This window comes from Bombus flavifrons, chromosome 1 (assembly GCF_040668555.2).
Source record: "Bombus flavifrons isolate JBK064 chromosome 1, iyBomFlav1_principal, whole genome shotgun sequence".
NCBI lineage: Eukaryota > Metazoa > Arthropoda > Insecta > Hymenoptera > Apidae > Bombus > Bombus flavifrons.
Genome location: NC_138442.1, coordinates 9,178,506 through 9,202,369, shown reverse-complemented (window position 1 = coordinate 9,202,369; position 23,864 = coordinate 9,178,506). Strand labels below are relative to the sequence as shown.

General features: G+C 30.4%; 6 protein-coding genes across 9 annotated transcripts; 3 read left to right on the top strand and 3 right to left on the bottom strand.

The window, feature by feature from the left end:
- Positions 1-39: 39 nt before the first annotated feature.
- Positions 40-9,593, bottom strand: LOC138178807 (small subunit processome component 20 homolog). Its single transcript, XM_069111060.1, has 11 exons — positions 9,407-9,593; positions 9,059-9,339; positions 3,706-8,958; positions 3,379-3,634; positions 2,693-3,298; positions 2,054-2,617; positions 1,778-1,960; positions 1,376-1,703; positions 874-1,304; positions 519-788; positions 40-436 (listed from the first exon to the last, which is right to left on the bottom strand). Exons 1-11 carry the CDS (start codon positions 9,449-9,451, stop codon positions 287-289), a joined length of 8,367 nt encoding a protein of 2,788 aa, XP_068967161.1. The 5' UTR covers positions 9,452-9,593; the 3' UTR covers positions 40-286.
- On the top strand, positions 9,307-11,316 carry LOC138178895 (splicing factor C9orf78). Of its 3 annotated transcripts, none has more exons than XM_069111245.1 (7): positions 9,307-9,325; positions 9,983-10,098; positions 10,171-10,279; positions 10,351-10,496; positions 10,566-10,784; positions 10,876-11,009; positions 11,102-11,316. In XM_069111245.1, the coding sequence occupies exons 2-7, from the start codon at positions 9,983-9,985 to the stop codon at positions 11,266-11,268; spliced, it is 891 nt and encodes a 296-aa protein (XP_068967346.1). In that variant the 5' UTR covers positions 9,307-9,325; the 3' UTR covers positions 11,269-11,316. The 3 variants fall into 3 exon arrangements, with proteins under 3 accessions (XP_068967346.1, XP_068967336.1, XP_068967326.1); XM_069111235.1 differs by lacking the exon at positions 9,307-9,325 and adding an exon at positions 9,700-9,790; XM_069111225.1 differs by lacking the exon at positions 9,307-9,325 and adding an exon at positions 9,715-9,887.
- A 152-nt stretch (positions 11,317-11,468) lies between these two features.
- On the top strand, positions 11,469-16,080 carry LOC138178869 (flotillin-1). Its single transcript, XM_069111172.1, has 10 exons — positions 11,469-12,311; positions 12,632-12,707; positions 12,851-12,941; positions 13,034-13,177; positions 13,274-13,393; positions 13,966-14,181; positions 14,276-14,463; positions 14,525-14,735; positions 14,822-14,986; positions 15,062-16,080. The coding sequence occupies exons 1-10, from the start codon at positions 12,260-12,262 to the stop codon at positions 15,077-15,079; spliced, it is 1,281 nt and encodes a 426-aa protein (XP_068967273.1). The 5' UTR covers positions 11,469-12,259; the 3' UTR covers positions 15,080-16,080.
- A 138-nt stretch (positions 16,081-16,218) lies between these two features.
- On the top strand, positions 16,219-17,694 carry LOC138178946 (ADP,ATP carrier protein-like). Its single transcript, XM_069111326.1, has 4 exons — positions 16,219-16,517; positions 16,582-16,840; positions 16,897-17,128; positions 17,191-17,694. Exons 1-4 carry the CDS (start codon positions 16,364-16,366, stop codon positions 17,473-17,475), a joined length of 930 nt encoding a protein of 309 aa, XP_068967427.1. The 5' UTR covers positions 16,219-16,363; the 3' UTR covers positions 17,476-17,694.
- Positions 17,695-17,933: 239 nt separating this feature from the next.
- Positions 17,934-19,053, bottom strand: LOC138178935 (uncharacterized protein CG1161). Its single transcript, XM_069111299.1, has 5 exons — positions 18,846-19,053; positions 18,656-18,774; positions 18,433-18,547; positions 18,232-18,372; positions 17,934-18,135 (listed from the first exon to the last, which is right to left on the bottom strand). Exons 1-5 carry the CDS (start codon positions 18,903-18,905, stop codon positions 17,986-17,988), a joined length of 585 nt encoding a protein of 194 aa, XP_068967400.1. The 5' UTR covers positions 18,906-19,053; the 3' UTR covers positions 17,934-17,985.
- Positions 19,054-20,202: 1,149 nt separating this feature from the next.
- Positions 20,203-23,344, bottom strand: Syx7 (syntaxin 7). Of its 2 annotated transcripts, none has more exons than XM_069111257.1 (6): positions 22,912-23,344; positions 22,200-22,324; positions 22,065-22,134; positions 21,819-21,993; positions 20,882-21,094; positions 20,203-20,808 (listed from the first exon to the last, which is right to left on the bottom strand). In XM_069111257.1, exons 2-6 carry the CDS (start codon positions 22,306-22,308, stop codon positions 20,560-20,562), a joined length of 816 nt encoding a protein of 271 aa, XP_068967358.1. In that variant the 5' UTR covers positions 22,309-22,324; positions 22,912-23,344; the 3' UTR covers positions 20,203-20,559. The 2 variants fall into 2 exon arrangements, with proteins under 2 accessions (XP_068967358.1, XP_068967366.1); XM_069111265.1 differs by lacking the exon at positions 22,912-23,344 and adding an exon at positions 22,719-22,880.
- Between the last annotated feature and the right edge of the window lie 520 nt (positions 23,345-23,864).

Genomic DNA, 23,864 nt, shown 5'->3' with positions numbered 1-23,864 from the left:
AAAATGAACTTATAACTCAACCTAATATTTTTTAATATAATATAAATTAATGTATTCTCTTATTATACAATAAACGTTCATCTAGTATTATTGAAAAATAATTAAAGACATATGTACATATTTATGTATAAAATCTACATATTATCTATTTTTAAAAAGATATGGTATGACGTAAATTGCATATGTATATACATTAGATTTGCAATTATTCTAAAGATACTGTCAACCTGACAAATAAATATTTTCTTGACAAAATGTTTTATGGTAACAATTATTTTTTAAATATTTATATAATATCCAAATCGACTTCTTTTCTTGCGCGTTTTGTCATCCTTTTCTTCCCTGTCACTCTGTCAGATTTCCTTTTTTTAGCTTCTTTCTTTTTCTGCTGTCTTGCAATTTTACGTTTGGCAGCTAATTCTGGATCCGTTACAAACTGTAATAAAAAAAAATTTTAGTACTCTTAATCATTTCTTACCACTTATTTCACAGAAAAGATAAAAATGTAGCAAATTTACCTGCTGCGTACGCATCATCTTTCTTTCTGCTTTTTTAATATCCAAATTCTGTTGTATTCGACTCAATAATCTAGTATATTCTTCGCTATCTAATCGTTTCTTAATCATCACACTCGCTTCTTTAGCTAATCGTCTTAAAATGGTATTTTTTTCTTCTGTAGTAGATATTTCACGCACAATTGGTGACATAATATTAAAAAGTACCACATTTAAATATTCCATGGGTATTGTAGCCACAACACCACCAACCCACTTAAAGAAAGCAGTCCGCTGAAAAAAGAAATATCACTTGTATTCTAATTATTTATTTAACATTATAAGGAAGTATATATAAGGATAATAATGGGTACTGTACCACTGTTATTGACTTAGGAGCTTGGGTTATTTCTATATTTACAGCCTTTCTCAGCCTTCTAACAAGCCAAGGAAGTGATAACTGGTTTTTATCTTTATCTTTCATTTCATTGACTTGATTTGTAGCAGTATTAATCTGTTTTACAGACTTTAATATTCTCGCTATAAAAATTAAATTTTTAACAGTCTGATCGGCTAATTCTTCTAACGTCATATCAGGCTGTAGTTGCGCAATTAGGTCTAAACTTAAACTTTTTATAACGGTAGCAGGATCGGAATACATGTAACTGGTTTCTGCTTCACATTTTTCAGGGTTTTCTAAAAGGTCTATAATTTTATCAACGTCATGAACAGCTAAAATAAATCCGATCAGTTGAGACGCTGCTAAACGCACCCATGTATGAGGATGTGCCAATAAGGACTGACTATATTCTGAAATACGCAAAATTCTGTTAATATTAAACACTCACGAATTAGGTAATATAGTAATACATTAAACATACCAGCAAATGAACGAATAGCATTTTTATATTCTTCACTTTTGAGAAATGCCGTACAATTTGCCGATATTTTTAGTAACAATTGCAACACTTGAAACATATGATGATCTTTCATTCTCTCTGGATCTTTGATATAATGCTTTTCCTTTAATTGCATTTCCTTTTCTGTATGTAACTTCACGAAACGACCAGGTTCATTGCTATCATTAAAATCTGCATGAAATTGTTTCAAAAGAAGCGGTAATATTTCATCTAAACGAGACTTAAAAGTGTCCTTTTCTACTGTTACAAATATACCGCATAACTGAGCACCCAATGTTCGATGCATTACCTAAAATAACACGTAATCAAGTAATTTTATAACGTTAAATGTGTACTCTTAAGATTTAATTTCAACTAATTTACCTTAAGATCTTTTAACCATGCTACAAGTATATCAAAAAGTTTGCTTCTATTATTATAAGGTATACGTGTAATCATTTCCTTAATACATTTAGCACACAACTTGCGACATGTTGGATTATCATCATTTATCAATCTTACACCCACCATTATAAAAATGATATCCGACTTCAAGACTAAAGTTTTCTGAAATTATGATTGATATATAAGTTATGAGTTTGATTTGTTTCTTTTAATCAACAGAAAAAGAGGAAGAATGAAAAAACTAAATGTACTTACTACTGGAAATCCTGTAACAATACTATAAATCATCTCTAAAGCACTAAGACGACCTGGTTGCATTTCATAGCTAACCTGCGTCAAATAAAATGCTATATGTTTCTGTAAATGTTTACCAAGAGGATATTCCATCAGATAAGAATAAAAAACGGAGCGAGATTGTACTCTAACGTGTTCTAGCTCAGAGGTAACGCTTAAAGCAGCAACCTTTTCCATAACGATATGCATTTCAGGAAGAATCATTTTTCGAGCAATTATCGCTTTGAGTAAACCAAATGCTGTTGCTTGCTTATCAGTGTTGTGCATATCTTGTTCAGCATACATAATCAAGGCTTTCAACTGATCTATACTAATTACATACTGTTTCACATCACGAACAATTACAGACATACATTTAAAACCAGCCATCACTAAATCAAAATTATCTCCTTTACTTAGGCCAGCTGCAGCATATTTATGCAAGATAATAAAAATAGATGAACAAATATCAGAAATTGTTTCTTGTATTGAAAGCAAATCCATTTTAAGCAACCAGTTTAAACACTGTAAAGCTAACGTGCTTAGCTGAAAAAATATAATATCAACATATCAAACAATTGATCACGATTATTATTTACAATAAGAATATAATAAATTTACCTTCACATGTTGAGATTTTATGCATTCACTTATATGTGGTACAAATGGATCTATCAGGGACTTAAATTCTGTATTAGATATTTTGTCCCTTTTTAACAGAATATGGAAAAGTTTTAAACCAAATTCTATGATAATGTGAACATTGGTGTTCTTTGAAGTTTTTGAAGTAGCCTTTATGCCCATTTTATTTTTTGGTTCTGGAGGTATGATAAAGCAATCTGGTTTCTGTCTACTGAGTATTTCTACTTCCTTTTCTGTTAATTCTTTATCATTCTTCTCAGGCTTAAACTCAGGAATACTTTCAGAAATTACACCATAAAGGAATATTAACATTTGTTCCAATGGTATAAAGATATTATCAGCTAAACCTAGTACTATGTTTCTGAAACATTCCACAACCTTCTGCACAGTTTTATGCGAATGACTCCTTATAAGCACTTCTTTTAATGGTAAGATTAAATCCACCAAACATGATTCAGTAATATATTGTGCTAATATATGAAATATGTCATAACTTTTTGTAGATTTTGCTTCTGATACGTTTTTCACAATTCCTATTACTTCTTTCTCTTCTGCTGTTAATCCAAATAGATCTACTTTACATACCTAGTTAAAGGACAAGAATATATGAATATTAGATATATCATAAAATTGAGATTTTAATATGTATTTACAATATTACTTACAGATAAAATACTTTGAAGATTTTCATTGATATCAAATTTCTGAAAATATGGTTTCAGAGCAACTAATACTGATTGTACTGTAAACGCGAGGACATGAACTTGAAAACCTTTTGTTAATAAAGTATTCATTTCTCTTAAAAGATGATGAAGATACTTCGGGCCAAGAGTTATCATAATTTTTTGTAATATTTCTCGAGTAACTCGTCGTACAGATTCTAAACGAGATTTCAAGAATGTACATAACTTCATAAAGATTCTGAAACAATTTATTATAATATTTTAATAATCTTTTAATTTTATATGGAGGTGTATATACTATATACTTACCCTGGTAAATTAGCATCTAAAATATGCCCAGGTAATTTCTGTAGTAATTTAACAAAAGCAAGAGCAATTGGAACTCGCATTAGTTCTTCTTCCTCGTTATCTATTGCAATTCTTTTCTTGTTAATCTTGTGACTACTTTCGCGACTCGTTCTCGCTATAATGGAACAATGGAGTTGAGGTAGCAATTCCTTGGATATACTAAATACGACTCGTCGTGCTCCATTCTGTGAAAGAATGATCTGTTTTTCCATTACAGGTACTTCTTTCTGTGTTTCATTTTGTACTTTTCCTACAGTTTCTTCCACAGTATCTATATTTTCAGAATTTAAAGATTCATCTAATTTCTCTTCTACTTGTTTTTCATTATTTTCATCGTCACCTTTTGCAACACTTTCTTCTTCTTTTTTTTCATCAGAAATTATTTCCTTTCCATGATCCCTTTCAATTTCTTTGTTATATTTTGGTACTAAAGATTCTTCTACAAATTTATATTTTGACAAATCAAAATGGAAAGAATCTAAAATGCTAACAATGACTCTAACAAGTTGTTTCTGAAATTCAATAGAATGTCTTAGCTTTTCCAAGTAATGTTTCAGAATAATCTCATATTGATGCCATGGTAAAAGTTTGCATATAGTACCAACTGTTCCTATTGCAGCATCAATAAGACTATTTTTATGAATAAAAGCTTCATTGCATAGATATGAAGAAGCAAAAGGAAGGACAAATTGTGTTAATGTTCTCGGATTGAACGGTTTCTTCAACGTTTTTGCTATATTACAAAATTTAAGAAATGCTCGAGCTCTCCTGTGCAGTTGCAAATGTTGCATGTTTTCAAAGAAATCTACTTCGGGATCCGCTTTATCAGTTAATACAGATAAATCCCGTAAGACAGGATGGACGTCTGAACATTCCATAGCCAAATGACCCAAAAAAGCTATTGATTGAAGCCTTACGATTTCAATTTTGCTAGTTATCCCTTTTCTTATAAGTGGTAAAATTGTATTGTCCATTAAATAACGTCTATCTGCTACATTTTCTTTATGTTTCTGTGCTAATTTACAACCAAGTAGCTTAAGACACTGTCCTGCATTATCTCTTAATGCTAGATCTGCTTCATTTTTAAGAATGTAATAACAATTATAAATAATAGCTATGCCAAACTCTAACGTAATCTCATCCTTTTCTATTGCATTATTAATTTCAGAAAATGCATCCAATCTTTTTTGAAAATCTGGTTGATCGAGCCACCTGCGATCCCATGCATTAAGTGCACTTACTAATTCATAATTTTTTATTAATATCCCATGACAATCGTTTGTAGACTTTTCCACAATTGTTTTATAGAGTTCCAACAGGAGTTTACGAGCAGGAATTGCAGATATTGCACCTAATAAAGGTAGAATTGCACGCACGTGCGTTGTTGGTTCCTTCGCTTGCTTTACAAGGTTTATTGTGGTTGTAACCAATTCAATAATCGTTTCTTCTCCTTCTCCAGCTCCAGCTTTTTTAGTTAATATTGGTAAAGTAAGAGTAAGAAGTATATCACATGCATGTGCATCTTTCACGAATTCTGAAATACGTGATAAAATCACAAGTTCTGATTTATTTATTCCCTTGGTTGATTTTTCAAGTTTACTTTTAATATATTGTAAAATACTGAACACGTGTGGGAGAAGAATAGTAGATCCATAGTTAACTCCATTAGATAATGCTTCTTCATTTATTTCAGATAAATTATTAAGTATAGGTGTTAAAGGAACAAAAGGTGTATCAACTTCCATATCATTTTCATTTGTCTTTCCATAGTCTTGTAATGTTACCATTTTCTCAATCATTTCAACAATAGCATTGATAACAGGTGTTTCAGTTTTTGAACCCAATAAAAGTTTCATTATGTAAGGAAGAGAACTAATAGACTTATTATCTTCGCGATATTTTATAAATAACGGATAAAAACGTGAGTTCTGGCTCCATGCCATAAACAGCCTCAATAATGGAGTAGGACTGTGAATACCTTCTATAGGTAATTTCTCTAACCATGGAAATACAGCTACATTAAACAAGGCATCCATTTCATATTGATTCCACTCATAATCTTCAAAGTGACCAAAGAACCTTGCTAATATTGAGATGGAAGTGGATCTTACATTTTTAATAGATTGTAAGAATCCAACATGAACTTTATCTGATTTCTGTAAAATTCCAGTTACTTCTGCCAGAATGCATATTACCAAACCAAGTAAGTAGGGTAACAATTTCTTTCCCATCTTACTACCAAATTGTTCTATTAAAATTGCAAGTAAATTCGTGGCACTCTGCAAACGTTTAGGTGGAATAATGTTACTCAAATCTACAGTATCAATAATAGTTTGTGTAAGTTGTTTCAAGTTAATTTGTTGATCATTCATTTTATCTAATTCAAGCATATATTTCTTGAAAGGCTTAAATGCCATGTTGGTAAATATGATCATTTCATTCTCTTGAATTCCAGATAGAAAACGTAAGATCATTTTTCGTTTTAAAGTACCTCCAGCTTTACCACCAGTTCTCATTCCTGTTTTTGCAATCATTTTAGCATAAATTATACGCATTAATATAGGTATAAATTCATTGCGATGTTCTTCCAGTATAATATTACTTTCTTTATCGACTTTAAAATGTGTCAATTCATTTTTAATGTTTTTTTCATTAATTATACTAAGCAAATTTTCCTTATAAGGTATTAAATATTTCTGTTTATAAGTGAGAAGACAATTTAAAGCACCCTTTTGAATGTCAGGAACTTTTGATGACAGCAAGTCTAAATAAATGTTCTGCATCTCTGATTCCCTATATAATGTTCTTGGATTTGTTATCTTTTCAAATACTTCAAGTTGAACAAGTAAGAGCTTCACTTTATAATTCTTACTTATTACAATCTTATTTATCTGCCTAGACTCTATATCTATTTGTTTCATGTTTGTATCTGTAGAAATAGTAGCTTCCTTTTTTTCTTTTTCCTCTTTCTCATTTTCTTGATTTTCTGCAGATTCATTATCGCTTTCATCTTCTTCATCAATTTCCATGTTGTTATTAGAAACAATTGATTCTTGGCCTTTTAAGATACTGCAACATCTTGCATCTTCAGAATTTGACTTAAAAAAGTTGTAATTTACAAAATCAATGAATAGTCCTGTTATATCTCTATTCTTCATCTCACAGAAATGTGAAAAATTTGTCATACATTTCCATAAAAGAATTTTATGATTTTCATAGTCTGGTTTGTCACTGCATTTTTGTACAGCATTTTCTATTGCAGAAATAACTGTACATTCAAATAATGGTTTATAGTCTACAGTTACTTCATGATCACATTTTAATTCGGTTAAAAATATAGGCCAAAACTGTTCATATTCCCTGATCGCAAAAGTAGCTATAATCTTACTTATAGGTTCCCAAAGTAAAGAAAAATTTATATACAGATTTCCTAATAAATATCGTAATGGAAGTTCATAATACTTAAAATCTAAATTTATCATTGCTTCATTTTCATATGACAATGCTTGTAAATGCAGCAATTTACTTCGATAACTATGTACTGATATAGGTTCACATTCTGCTAAATACATATGTTCCATAACACCTGTTTCCTTCTTCTCATTCGTAATAGACAATTTTACTTCACTAATATTGGAGAATAAAAGATATAAATGAGTTACTATTAAGCGAATTTCACTAAAGGGTGAACTCAATTTTTCTGCAATACTACTGTTTAAGTTTTCAAACACAGTTCGATTTATATACATTTCTCGGTATTGTGATGTACTAAAATATGTTACACATAAATCTACAGCATTTAAAATGAATTTATTATCAGGATATTTGATAATTAGATCTAATACTTTTATATCATTCTCTTCTATAAACTGATGCAAAGTTTCTGATTCCAATATGTGAATTGCGGATTCTAAAGATATTAAGAATGCCAAACATAATTTGATCATTTCAGTTTCTGTATTGGTATCATTTAATATCCGTTTATATAAAGATAATATTCCCCTTTTTAAAATATCCTTAAATTCTGCTGGTATAGGCTTCAGATGTGGCAAAATAATTAACATTTTTAGTGCATTTGTTGATATACTATTATCCAATAAAACTTCTAACTCCTTCTGGAAGTACTTAATACTATTAGATTTTACACCTCTTATATCTAAGATGTATTTTGTCCATTTGTTTAAATTGATACCATTGAGACATAAAGGAACTTTTGCATTAACTATCTTCGTAAACAGTTGTAAAGTATCATCGTTAAAACCAATGAAAATGCTATGTCGTATTATATGTGGCAATACCAAAGTTTCGAATGATGAATAATGAATTAAACTTTCAACAGCACCATATAATAGTTGAATATTTTTCACAGACATAACTTTAAGTAATATTTGGCTAGATGTTTCCTGCGTCAATCTAACATTGGCTGCCAAAAGAATAGTAACTGATACATTTATAACTTCTCGTAACACATTATCCTCATTTTCAAAAGTATCTAAAATATGTGACAATTTTTTAATCAGAGGTACAGGATCTATAACCACTTTTCCATTTCTATGATTAACAATTATATTTATCAATTGCATCAAAAGAATCAGACTTTTCTCTTTTCCAATTTTTGATTGAAACTGCTTAGTCTCTTCAATTGATTTGTCCATGACATTTAAAAGTACAGACCAAAGTACCTGGCATTTCTGTGAATGTATACTTTGTAGCATACAGTTAATAATTTCCTTCAATAATTTGAACATTAAACTTTGATTGAGAGAATCATTATTCAACCCATTAAAGTATAATAAAAGCATTTGTTCTGCACATGAATGAAATTGTCCTGGTATACCAGATATTACTTCAAACAATAATTTACCACATCCTGGTATTATATTTGGGTTACTTTTCAATATATGCAATATTGTCTTTAAGAAAGAATCTTTATCTTTTATCTTACGTACCACAAATGCAAAACTTTCAGCTGCAAAGTTGTTTATATAAGTTGGCTGTGTATCTGCCAACAATGGTAGCAACAGATCAAGCACAGTTTTTACATTTTTAACCAGATATTTCCATAAAAATTTAAATAAATAAGCTAATGATGTGAATGTGTATTCTATTTGTTCTATGTCTTTTGTTTTTAATAACTCAATGATAACAGTTAAAAATCTAGGGAAATATTCATAAAAATCCTTTTGTAGGTCTTTAGACATAGCAACAACTAATCTGCAATGAAAAATTTATATGATAATGCTTGTTAAAAGCTATTTTAATCCACATTTTCCTTTAAGTTGATGATAGGTAGAACTTTTAATTTAATACTTACTCTAAGATTGGTTGTAGAAACAAAACATCTTTCTTTGCTAAATATTCTATCAATGTATCTACTACAAACTGCTTTTGATTAACCAATTGTGGAAGCGTTACGATATCACGAACTTTCTTTTTAAAGCTGCAGTAACCTTCAGTAAGGTTAAGATAATTCCATTTCTGAAGTGTTTGATGAAAATACGTTTCGATTTCTTCATCGTTCTCTTCGTTTCGATGTGCAACACGGTGAAATACATCGACATCGATTTCATTTACTCTTTCGGTAAATGTTTTAAACTAAAATAGAAGAATAGAAGGATAAAAAATATTTGATGAAAAACAAGTGATTATTTACGCTACATACTTGAAATGTATTTGTTTCTTTATGACGAATTGGCTTATTCTTCATGTTGATAAAACATATGAAAACTTTTAAGTTTATATTTAGTTTCTCATATTTAATGAATTCTTTAAAATAATTTTAATTGACAACAATCTACTTTCACGTGTATTTCTCACGTGTAACTAAGTAGCACAGACAACCAAATAGCTACATCCTAAATAGGAAATTTTTCTGTTAAGAAAGAACTAGGACTTCAAAAAAAGAACTAGGATTCTTAAAAAGGAACTATAGAATATTTTCTAGTAACATTCGTATCTGATATCTTTATAACCTATGGAATACAAATGTTAAGTACTTTTACAAACTGCCTAAAAGTCTATAAGATAAAAAGTGTCACTTTACAGTGTACGATAATCTGTAAATCTTTAACTTCCTCTGAATGCATTCATCATTTATTTACAAATTTACTATTATGATATAAATAGTTGTTTACATATGTAGTGTAAGACATAAATCATTAGTTTAAAATCATATTTAGAAAAAGTAATAAAATATGAAGTATATACATTTTTTACTTACGTATTTGTTTTAAAATAGATGACTAGTACAGAAGAAAAGAAAATAGAATTCAAAAAGAAATCAAGGAAACCGATAAGGAAACGACAGGTTTCATCAGATGAAGATGACAATGAAAATGAAGGAGCCTCTGTTAGGTAAATGACAAATTCAAACACATGAAATGTAGTAGATTATACACTTTAATAATAAATATAATATCTATTTAGGGAAAAAGTTGAAGAGATGAAAACTATACAAAAACTTCGTGAAAGACCAAAAGGTATAAATGTTATTGGATTAGCCCTTGGAGAAAATGTAACACCTGATGTAATGACGGTAAACAATAATGAAATTAATAAATAAAATATAATAACTTCTTCCCTTCTGAAAGATTTTTCTTTCTTCAGTCTGACCCGTTTAATGTAAAAACTGGAGGAATGGTAAATATGACTGTATTAAAGAATACAAAATTGAAACAAAATGATGCATATGAAACTGGAATTGGCACACAATTTAATGCAGAGACTAATAAACGCGATGAAGATGAAGAAATGTAAATATTGTATTTATAATGTTAATATAATTCAATAAAGAAATAATTGATGACTTCTAATTTTCTTAGGGTAAAATATATTGAAGAAGAATTATCAAAGAGGAAAAGCAAAACTGAAGGTACAACTGAAAATGGATCAAATAACGACAAAGGTTCTTATTGTTCACCAGAAGAAGCAGCTTTGCAAGCAGTACCTGAACATTTAAGACAAAGCTCTGCACACAGAAGTGAAGAAATGCTTTCAAATCAAATGTTATCTGGTATTCCAGAAGTGGATCTTGGAATAGAGTATATGATTTTATAATATACACTTGATTTTTTTTAACACATTTCATATAAAAGAATGTTTTTTTCATTTATAAATTATTCATCTTTTCAGAGCAAAGATTCGTAATATCGAAGCTACGGAAGAAGCTAAGTTAAAACTGCTTTGGGATAGGCACAGAAAGAAAGATGGACCCTCGCAATTTGTTCCAACAAATATGGCTGTGAATTTTGTACAACACAATAGATGTACACTATCTACTTCATCTTTTATTTTATCTAATTTAAAAGTCAACTTCTATAGCATATAATAACTTCCATTTCTTTTTATTTTTTTTTAGTTAACATAGAAGATACAGATTTCCAGAAATCAAAACAAGATTCTGATGAGAGAAAAAAAGTTGCAGCACCCAGAGATGATTATAAGAGTAAAAGGAAAGATAATGGAGAAAAAGCAACTGATGATTATCATTATGAAAGATTCAAAAAACAATTTAGACGATTTTGAAATTATTTGTAAATAGAAATAAAGGATATAAGTTGTATGTAATGAAAAATGTATTATTTACACATAATATGTATCGTTAAATTTATTGCTGTAAATTTTTTGATCTATATTATAAAAATTATCGAATTATCAACTCATTTGCATCATGACTCTACTTAAGTTAGTGTGTTCCGACAGCGTCGCCCAATTGACAGTTGGCCCGTATCACGCGCAGCCGTATATCGGCAGTTTTATTATTTTCGTTAATTTCAACTTCTTGTGTATTTACAGTTACACCGCTCACGCTTGAAAAATTATGTACAATCGGCGTATGATTTTGGGGTTTCCATACAAAATCTCTATCTACAAAACTACTGCGTTGATCACTACTACTTCGCTGTGATCGCTTGACGAAATATGACGGATACGTCTTCGAGTATATCCTATTTCTACACTTGAAATCGAATCGTCAAAATAATCAGAATCCATTCGAGCAACTAAATTTTATTTTAAATTATAAAATTAGGTTATTTTTTAAATTTGGATTTACATTGACACTACTTACTCTTAACGGCAGTTAGAAAGATCTACACAATAATAACAAAAGTAAAATTTGTTAAGAACACAATGAAAATAGCTCAAATGCTCGCAAATTGACAGCAAGATGCGAACGGTGTCATACGCGGAATATTTCGGGACCGGTGATAAAAGAAATTCGCGGCTCGCAGAATAGTCCGTGCTCAGTGATAGGAGACGATCGTCATGCGCGGAATATTCTGCTTACGGATGTAAATGGGTTAATACTTTAAAATACAATACAGAACTTTATTAGGTATAAAAGCTTAATAGCGAGCGTGTAGCTATGACGTGTATTGTAAACTCGGCATAAGCTCCAATACGATCTCACAGAATGACGACATCGTAGCGACGTCAATTGACTGTAGAGGGATTATACTGAAATTCAATCCCTTTAAACTTGCTGTAACTATTGTTTTTCTTTACACCCGCGACTATGAGTTGTGGATTCGTTACTTGTGGCCCAAACGAGGCTCTCGTAGTATCAGGTAATTATATCAATTGATTTCTATTGCAAATTATTCGGTTTCAGTACGTCTTATCAAGCCGACATGGGAGGAGCACTTTGTCAATTAATTGATTTGGAAAATTTAGTTCGTAATAAAGCAGAAAAATTAATTAAGTGGTATATAGATTCATTATTTTCCATTAATTCTGCCTGGTTGATTCTAAGTTATTTTACTATATGATTTAATTGTATATTTGTTCTTTAAATGTATTTTATTTATATACTATAATATAATACTACCAATATAAAAAGAAGATCATATAATATATTAAAATTTGTCTTCATTAATTTATTTTTAAGGATGTTGCTACAGCAAGCCTCTACTAGTACCTGGTGGTCGAGTATTTGTTTGGCCTATTGTCCAACAAGTACAAAAGTAAGTTGTTACACTTATTGAATAATGAAATTAAAGCTCAAAATTATATATAGTTAAATTTTGATTTTTATATTGTATATAAAGAAATGATGTAATAAATATTTGATAACAGTTCTATTGTAATTGAAATTTGTATTTTTTAGAATTTCATTGAATACTATGACTTTACAAGTAGAAAGTCCAACTGTGTATACATGTCAAGGTGTACCAATATCTGTAACAGGAATTGCACAGGTATTAATTTCTGATATAATTGAAGTATTTACATATAAATGTCATAAATAAATGACTATTTATTTACCAAATGTTTATGTATTTGTTCAAAGGTCAAAATACAAGGCCAAAATGAGGAAATGTTATCCACAGCATGTGAACAGTTTCTTGGGAAAACTGAAGAAGAAATTCATAATATTGCACTTGTAACATTAGAAGGACATCAACGGGCCATAATGGGAAGCATGACTGTAGAGGTATAATACATACCATTACATTAAAATTTTTTAGTTAAGTTGTTAGATGAAAATAAATATTAATTCCATTTAATTTCTTTTATTTTTATGAAATAGGAAATATACAAGGATCGTAAAAAATTCAGCAAGGAGGTTTTTGAAGTAGCAAGCAGTGATCTAGTCAATATGGGCATTACTGTTGTGTCCTATACTTTAAAAGATATTCGAGATGAAGAAGTAAGTTAATTTTTTCTTCCTACTAAACAGCATTTGATTCTTATTAACGAATTCAGGAACAACTTTTATGCAAAAATTACAAAACAATTGAATATTATAAAATGTATAAAGTCTTTTTGATATGAAAAGTCCCCCTTTAAGTGCAATTGTGCAATATTTATAAGTAATTTCTTATTAATATGAGTTAATGTAGTCCAATTCTTGTACATTGTAAATTGAATACATTTTTGTTTTGCTACTTGCAGGGGGCAAAGGTACGTTCAAATTTTGTTTTATCACTACATATAATGCTACTGCACTGCTGTTCAAAGAATATTAGTACAGATCATTAATATTCAAATAAGAGGGAACTAGAGCATATCTCAAGTGCTTGCTTCAGTGGTAGCACATATATTCTATACACATTTGCAAATTTCTGTGTTTCAAATATGTGTGATATTCTTATTGTATGCTGCCTTTAATTCAGGTTGAATTCAAAGTAATTGCTAAAATGAATGTTATTACATAAAATTCGTAATGAAAATACAATGTTATTAATTATATCATATTAAATGTTTATCGATCATTTATAGGGATACCTGAAAGCTCTTGGTATGGCAAGAACAGCTGAGGTGAAACGTGATGCGAGAATCGGTGAAGCAGAAGCTCGCAGAGATGCTCAAATTCGCGAAGCCATCGCTGAAGAACAAAGAATGGCTGCTCGTTTTCTTAATGATACCGAGATTGCTAAAGCGCAGCGTGATTTTGAATTAAAGAAAGCCGCATATGACGTTGAAGTGCAAACCAAAGTAGGTTTTCTTATCTTCATTTTGCTTTTGTTCTTTCTTTTTATCTTTGTCATTGTTTCTATGAATAGCACATTGATTTATATCTTAATTATAGAAAGCAGAAGCAGAGATGGCATTTGAATTGCAAGCTGCAAAAACTAAGCAAAGGATTATGGAAGAACAAATGCAAATAAAAGTGGTTGAACGTGGACAAGAAATTGCAGTACAAGAACAAGAAATGATGAGACGCGAACGAGAATTGGATGCAACTGTACGACGCCCAGCTGATGCAGAAAAATATAGGTAAGTTGAGTGACTTTAGAAAATTGATAAATAAGTGTTAATAAATATTATATATTCACAGATTAGAAAAAATGGCTGAAGCTAATAAACTGCGTTTAGTAATGGAAGCTGAAGCCGAAGCAGAAGCCATCAAAATTCGTGGTGAAGCAGAAGCTTTTGCCATTGAAGCAAAGGCTAAAGCAGAAGCGGAACAAATGGCAAAGAAAGCAGCTGCATGGAATGAATACAAGAGTGCTGCTATGATAGACATGATGTTAGATACTCTTCCAAAGGTAATTGAAAAAGAATTTGTATCATAATTTCAAAGATTTTTTTTAACTGAGTAATGTAAACGCCTCTTACACCTTACATTTCATAGGTTGCCGCTGAAGTTGCAGCACCTTTGTCACAAGCCAAAAAGATAACAATGGTTTCTAGTGGAAGTGGAACTATTGGAGCAGAAAAGCTAACTGAAGAAGTGTTTAATATAGTGACGCGTGTACCGGATTTGGTTAAAAATTTAACAGGCGTGGATATTGCAAAGGTATGCCTAATCATGGAAAATAATCGTATTTGAAATATACTGATAAAAAAAATCATAATTATAATTCTTTTTCAGTCTGTTCATGCGGCTTAATCGAATGGTATAAGAGTTTTTAATACTTCCTGACCACATTCATACTCGTATTATTAAGTATTAAACGAGTCTTTGATATACACGTTTATTTTAATATGCTGTTGCATATTAGAGCCAAATTATAAGTTTTAACTTTAGTAACATTTCGTTGGATAAAACGTTCGGTACTTTCACTGCCAGTTAATTGAAGATAACAAATCACTTTCTATTAATACCAATTGTGAATGAATATTTTACAAGGAAATATATTCAAAATGGTATACATTTTTAAAAATAGATTATAAATTGTGAATATATTCGCACAACATCCGTATCTCATTACTCGAACGATATACAATAGATAGCAATGAATGCCTAAGTTATACAGGCAGTGAATGTGTGTTTTATTTAATGGATATTGAAAACTCATAGTACAATTTTTATTTTTATTTGACGAAATAAGTTAAAGTTGTACCAAATTTCTATGTTTATTATATTTCTAATTAGTCTTTTATGCACTTAGGAGAGAAAAGAAACAAATACAAATATATCTTTTCGAATCTCATATTGACCAAAGATGGTCCAGTTTTGTCCATACATATATAACTTTGCCACTATGTGCCAGAACATTCCTCTAAATATGCTATACATACCTTTCAGTAGTATTAATGTAATTAATGGGTATGAGCATTTTAGAACTGGAAGTGCTAATATTTAACACTTGTTCAATGTGGTTTGATGTTAAGTAACTATATCTAGTCCCTGAAATTTAAATATCTTTACTTAATGTTTAGTTATACTTCTTATTTTCCTTTAAAGATGCATTAATATATTTTGCGCCAATTTTAGCTAGAATTTACTGTGATCTAAAACTCTTTGTACGAAGAAGAATGATAGTCATATATAGTTCTTGAAACGTGTTTAAGAGCTTTGATGACAAAATTTGTATGACCAATTTAACGCCTTAAATTAATGAGAAGAAGATTCAATTTTATGTAAAGCGATTAAACGTTAAAACCAAATTTCCTGTGTATTAATTTGCCCATCCCATTGCTATAAGTCAAAAACAAAAACAAAAAACAATAGAAGTTACAAACTAAACCATTGTAAAAAAGCTCATGACATATGTGGGTTAATATTTATTTATAATAGTTTCAATATAATGAAGATATGTTTTATGTCGAAATAAACATAAAATCATTTGATCTATGAAATTGTGTTAACATTATGATCCCTAATTTCAACCAATTTTATCTTTGTAAACTGAAATTTATCTCTAAAGACATGTCTTAAAAAATTTATAATATGGATGCATACAAGTCATTTATAATAGATTTTTTAGCTGGTGGGATATCTGCGGCTGTATCAAAAACTGCAGTAGCACCATTAGAAAGGGTAAAATTATTACTCCAAGTTCAACATACTTCAAAACAAATAAGACCAGAAGATCGGTACAAAGGCATGTTTCTCAATACAAAATAAAATAATATTTTTATGGTTTACCATAATTTTCATTTTATTAGGAATGATGGATGCATTTATACGTATACCGAAAGAAACTGGATTTCTTAGTTTTTGGAGAGGAAATTTAGCTAATGTAATTCGATATTTCCCAACTCAAGCTTTAAATTTTGCATTTAAAGACAAATTCAAAGCTATATTCTTGGAAGGTGTTCCAAAAGATGCATTTTGGAAACAGTTTGCTGGAAATTTGGCTTCTGGTGGAGCTGCTGGAGCAACATCTCTTTTATTTGTGTATCCACTTGATTTCGCTCGTACAAGGTAATACATTTACCTTCATGTAGCTCTCGATAATGTAATAATGATGTACTTTGCAGATTGGCTGCAGATATTGGACAAGGAGATAAAAGGGAATTCAAAGGTCTGGGTGACTGTATAGTAAAAATTTTCAAGACAGATGGCCTTACTGGTTTATATCGAGGGTTTAATGTAAGCGTTCAAGGAATTATTATTTATAGAGCTACTTATTTCGGTCTTTATGATACCACAAAAAACATGCTTCCTGATCCAAAAAATACTCCCCTACATATTACCTTTTTAATTGCGCAAGTAAGTCATTTTTTATTACTTTAAGATTATTTTCAAACTTTCAGATGTAATATTATTTACAGGTAGTAACAACAGTGGCTGGAGTTATGTCATATCCTTTTGATACAGTTAGAAGACGTATGATGATGCAATCAGGACGTAGTAAAAAAGAAATCATGTATAAAAATACATTAGATTGTTGGATCAAAACAGCCAAGGCAGAAGGTGTTGGTGCTTTTTTTAAAGGTTCACTGTCAAATATTCTCAGAGGTACTGGTGGAGCATTAGTTTTAACATTGTATGATACACTCAAAAACATTTTTGAAGATGTATTACGTGATAAAGACTCGTCTGCAGTGTCCAAATAATGTTAATTTCATATTCAAATTTTGAATGATTGTGAATTGATCTAAACAAGAAAAATTGTATTGATTTTCTACAAATTGAGTATTACTCATGCTATGGAAAGTAATGTTCCATGTACTAAAATTATTTATGTAACAATTCATGAATATCAGGCTGTAAAATAGTTCAATTTATTTTTAAATAAATATTTCATAAAAATATATATGCACTTACCAATAGAAATAACACACTTTAATACTTTACTGTTTGATATATTACTCAAAGAATTTAGAAATCACTAGTTATGTATTTGATGTAATATCAATATAGCATCCATAATCAGATTTGTTAGCATTTACAAATAGCTCAATTGTTTACTTTTATCATTTCATATAAGGAATTAAACATATTTATATGTAAGATACTCTGAAAAAATTATATATACAGAACTGTAAATGCCATCAAATAAATGTCACAGCCCTTGTATTGTTATTTATTATATTTAATTCCTTCTATAAACAGAATTGTACACTTTAATTAAGCATAGTATGCCGATCGTAAATGTTACGTCTCTGTTCACGAACTTGACGTTTCCATTTATCTTGTTGATGACCAACACGATTTAAAACATTACCTCTTTCGCCCATGGCATGAAATGTTCCAGGAGCTGTTGAGGAATCATCCTATTAAAACAAAGATGGTTTAAATAATCATAACATATCAAACTAAACATCTGATATTTTAGACTTTAATGTATATAATAAACCATATTAACTTACATCTTCATTATTGTGTTCATGATAGCCAATATTTGTTGAAGCTTTATGAATTCTTTTATTTAACAATGGATCCAGGCAAATCAAAAATAACATATAAATTACTAACAGAGATATAACCCAAATAACAAGTATTACTACTATCTGAAAAGACAAATTACTTTATAAACTTTCTACTAAATGAGAAATAGTAAAAAGACTTACTTTGATAATGGTAGTATTCCTGTTTTCATATTTACAATCACATCGTGAACAAAAAATTTCTTCTTTACCTTTCAACTGATCTCCCACTTTTGACAATACAACATTTTCACATTTACTGCAGATTAAAATTTACATAAAGTTACATAAAAATGACATTGATAACTTATGCATGTGACACATATGGGTTTAAGCTTCTTAATTAAGTATTAGGAATTTCAATTACCATTCAGAAGGTGGAACATTTATAATATATGTTTTTCGTTCTGACGACGATTGTGTTGTATTTATAACGGATGGAAGACTAGGACAAATGCATTTGCACCGTTTATCATCATACTGCGCCTGTAATTCGTTTATAGGGATTATGTATTATGACAATTAGATTTTGCTATTTTCTATGTTAATAAACTAACCTCAGATCCTGACAAACATATTAATACAATCGTAATTACACCAAAAATATGCTTCAACATTATATTTTTAAAACTTCTGTCTGGTACGTGTTCTTTTTTATTATTTCGATATATTTAATTTAGGAGCGCGAATGTCAAACAAAATTAGTGCACTTCCATATTGCGTGAACGTAGACGTAAACCGTCGAACGACACGGATGTAACTGGTGAATACTTACATAGGTAGCATGTACATATACATGTATATGTAAGTAGTAAAGTAAATATTAAGTACATATGTACACACAATCGATGAGTCGCATCACATTTCGATATGAAACGATATGACACGCATTTTATTTCAATTAATATTTTTTACATAGGGGCGTTCTGCCACTGGCGCCAACTCCCAGAACTCACCAGTATCACGACATGGCAGGCACAAGCAGACGCTTGAACGGTGCCAAGAATAAACGCTTTTTCACAAAAGCATTGCGCCTATCAACGACGTCCTTTGTTCTTCTTTCTTCTGCCTCGAAACTTGATATTCGCAACACATGCTTTTCCTTTTGTTATGAATAACAATAAGTGTCGTGATTTCTTTTCACATTATAAATTATTCTTTTGTACAAGACTAACTACTATAGTACTCGCGTACTATTTGCGAACTTCTGTCACTAATCTTATTGGCATTTAATGAACTCGTTATAACAGCACTATCTATTTGTGCAGCGCGAAGCCTTGTTTAGTATTCCTCTTAGCACGCGGGAATCATCGTGAATCCTACACATGTATTGTAATATGTATAAAATGATAGACTGAAGATTAAAGCAAATTTTTTAATACATAAGATGATTTAGTATATACTTTCAATATTACATTAATCAAATATAAAACAAAGTAAAAATTTGTCTTAAAATAATTTAATAATTGTTAAATTCAGTAATAATAAATCATTTTGTTCAAATTTGATATATGTACTTCATTTTACATGATTTATTACATTTTGGCTAAAATAAATCAACATTCTTAATTATAATACAATTAGCTTACATTGATTTTTCCGCATAATATTAATATCCGATAATATCCGCATTGATATTTTTTTATCTTAATGCTTACTTAATGTTTTGTTAATCTTAATGAAATAAGAACAATCTCTCTTGTATGTTTGCAATTTGCATACTATATAATGATTATACTGATACATTCACTCCTTACCGATTCATACAATTCACGCGAGATTCAGTTTTCAAAATGCAGACTGGCATCGTTCAAAATGAATCTCTATATTCACATATTATAATCCATAAAATAATGTGAAATTATTAATCACAACTATATCATGAATAGACCTATATACGTATGTACGTATATATTTATATATTTTTCTTTTTTATATATATATTTATGCACTAATATTACACATTGAGTAATGAAACGTACAAATGGACTGGGCAGTCTTAGACTTGCCGTTGCACATCTTATTCGTAAAATAGATCTTGCACCATTTATTATCACAATTATAAGAACGTTATTAGTAAGATATAGTGCGATGCAAGTTTTTTCCATTACGTTCACTTCCATTGATTGATAGTACTACTCTTCCCTCATATTTGTAAAGCGACTTTAATTAAATCAGGAGATTTTTCAGAAAATACACCAAGTATGGTACCTTGCAATTAAGATGCAGTGCAGCTACGTCTTTTACCGTCATTTTGTACCATCAAATAATTTAAGAGCTTTGCCAAGCAATGATTCCGATTAATATAGACAGCACGACTGCTCCAATAAGAACGAGTATGCATTTTTTCTTGCGTAGTTTATTTTTATACATAGTTGCTTGTCTTACATGTGAAGAAGCTTCGTGGACAGATACTTCTGTTCTTTCAACAGAAGCCTCTATAGAATCAATAACTTCTCTTTGATCATATACTAAAGCACCAAGATCTTTGAAAATTTGATTGATGTCACTAATATTATTCTGCAAAATAAATAAATCATTATAGTATCGACTCAGAAAATTCATAACATATCATTAGAGTAAAAAAATGTACCTCCAACTGTATTATACTTGCTTCCTGTTCTTCCAACATTCGTAAATTTTGTTCCTCTTTTAACTGCTGTTGCTGTATTTGCTTCTGAGTTCTGCTATCTTGTAACTCTATTAATGTCTCTTGTTTCTTCTCTCCAAATGGAGCAATACCTGCACTTGCTTTTGCTTTTCTAACCATTTCCTTCTCTTTAGAGGCTGCAAGCCTTTGCACTGCCTAAAAGATTTAATTTATACATACTTATTCCCCGCGGTTGATCTTTGTGAGTCGTTCGGAGTTTATTGAATTTTGCGCGCGATTTGCCGACTAATATAAAACGATTCGAAAGAACACTCCATGTTGGAGACTAAAAACCATGTATTTCAACAAACAACTATAACTGCTAACTAACTAAAATGAGTAACTATGGATGACAATGAAGACTAACTAACGAAAGATTATGGCTATGAGTATGAGTTGCTATGAGTGATAGATAAATGACAATTAACTTATTCCTAAAGGCGACCAAATCGCAGTCACCCCCTTCCAGTGCATCTGTAGTGTGACCTGTCCTTGAAGCGGGGGTGAAGGAGTTGGTGACCATTTCATAGAGGCTTGGCAACAGGGTCATAGCACTACGAAGTACCAAGAACCGTTATGCTCGGTAACGAGCATCTAAATCCTAGAAGACCCTTTGGAATACAATTGTATCATACTTTGCTATCTATCATGAAAACTATCATGAAAACGAACAATGACCGACTTCTAACAAACAAATTTTCACGAACGGAGTGTGCCACTGCCACATGTGGTATGTGGGCTACAGGCCACCCTGCTAAGGAAATTTGCTGAATAAAACAAATTAGAAATACATGATGCTTCGCTATATCATAATGTTCCTCTATTGTGTTTCCTAACAATGTAAATGAATATACATGGTAAAATAACAAAGTAAACATACTTGGAAAGAATTTAATGCACTTGTAAATTCATCTTGCAAACGTTCCCTTTGCATTTTACGCTGTCTCTGTTCACCAGGACTGGTAGATCCTGAATTATTAGCCAATATAGCCAAGTCTCTAAGATGCACACTAGTATCTTTTGCCAGCTGTTGCGTATAATGTTGTATTTGATGCCTACAAAATATATTATATAAAATATGCATTCATAGAATGCAATTGATTAACACTTCTTGATAACAACTTACAATTGATTCCGTAGCTCTTGAGAGTCTGTAGAGCTACCCAATTGATTAACCATCTTTTGCATGGAAGATACTGTCAAACAGAAATCAAAATGAATATTGAATATATCTTTCAACAAATAAAGTTCATATATTTACCATTTTGAGATATCTTCAAAATTGACGTTCCAATTGTCTGCGATAATCTGCCAAAATCTTGTTCCCTTGCGGGTCCACCATTGTGGTATGATGAAAAGCCAATATCCATGTTGACTTTTATGTTACTTAAACAAGATTAGAAATATATTAAAATACGATTGAACAGTACTTGTAGAAAACACTGTAGGTGCCAAAATTGAATAATTTTAATTTTGAATACTGTAATATAGAATTCAAGTGTAATTTTCCTTTCTAAATAGTTACTAATAATGCTAGAGGATGATGTCATAGTGCCGCCGCTATAGAAGAAAATATAAGCGTCAATAAACATTAATTAATTGTTTTTTGGCTTTTGTTCATGCCATCTATGTAAACGAATGGAACATTGAGTTTTCTTTACAATTAAGAGGTGGCACATACAGGGTTTCCTATGGATATACTTTTCTCTTTCATGAATTTGGACTACATTAATGCATAACTTATTTTTCTCTCTTGAAAAACTTGTTTCTTGGCACTTACAACGTTTTCTACAAGCAATCTTCAATTATTCTTTATGTGTGACAGTAACCTCCTTCTTAGAGGTTATATCCTCATTGATTAACGCATTAAGATAATCATTCGCAATAAAAAATCACTTTCGTAATTTACTCTAGAGGCACACAGGATTCGATTTGAAGGTAATATCCTTCGGGATAAAAAAGATTACGATTACTTATTCTCCTGTCCAGTTTTTCGGCGCGAGAATCAGAGAACTCCAGGTTTTGTGGAAAATCACAGACGACACGATGACAGTTCAAACGTCAAAACTGGTAAAGAATTGTTATCTGTCTATCTTATTCCACTGTTGTCAACAAAATGACCAGCAAGTATGATCTGTTTTCAAGATGACTCATACGGTTACCATCGAAAAATTAACGATTTCTCTAGTGAAAAGACTTCACACGCATCGACCTTTTTGTTGTTGCTCGAAATAAACCAAGTTCACTGTGCGAAGCTCTAAAACTTCGAGTAAATCGATAAACCCTAAGCCAAGTCTGAATGAATATAGTCGTCAGTGTCACCATCTGTCACGGTGTACACGTAGTCCTGCACACGAATTGTATTGAGATAAATAAACGCCACTCCCGATCGAAAAAACGAGGCCATTACGTATGTGAAACCACCGTAGCCATTTGCTAAAAAATTGGCGAATTATTCTAATATATATAAAGGAAAAATTCATAAAACATGCATGCATGTAATTAATGAATTATGTAAAACGTATGTTATTACTACTATGCTTTCTAACCCTTTTATGGATGAAGGAATTACTTTTTCTACTAATTAGAACTTATTAATCATTATTAAAAAATATTGTTACTATAAGTTAATTAAAATTTAATTTTATAAATATCTATAGTCCGATTCTACTGTGGAAGACTGTCCTCGTAGATTTCAAAAATGAAAAGTCGAACGCGATAACCGTAAGAAAATCTTAAAAACTGCTATATAAAAATGTAAGAATATTAAGGGTTGGTATCAAAGAAATTGTTTTAATAAAATAGATGCATGATCTTTTTAATATTCTTTGTATTGAAATGAAAAACTTTTTATACAGTTGATAATTAGTAATTTCCGTTTTAATAAAAATATCTCCTAATTATACTGTTGCTATGGATAATATTC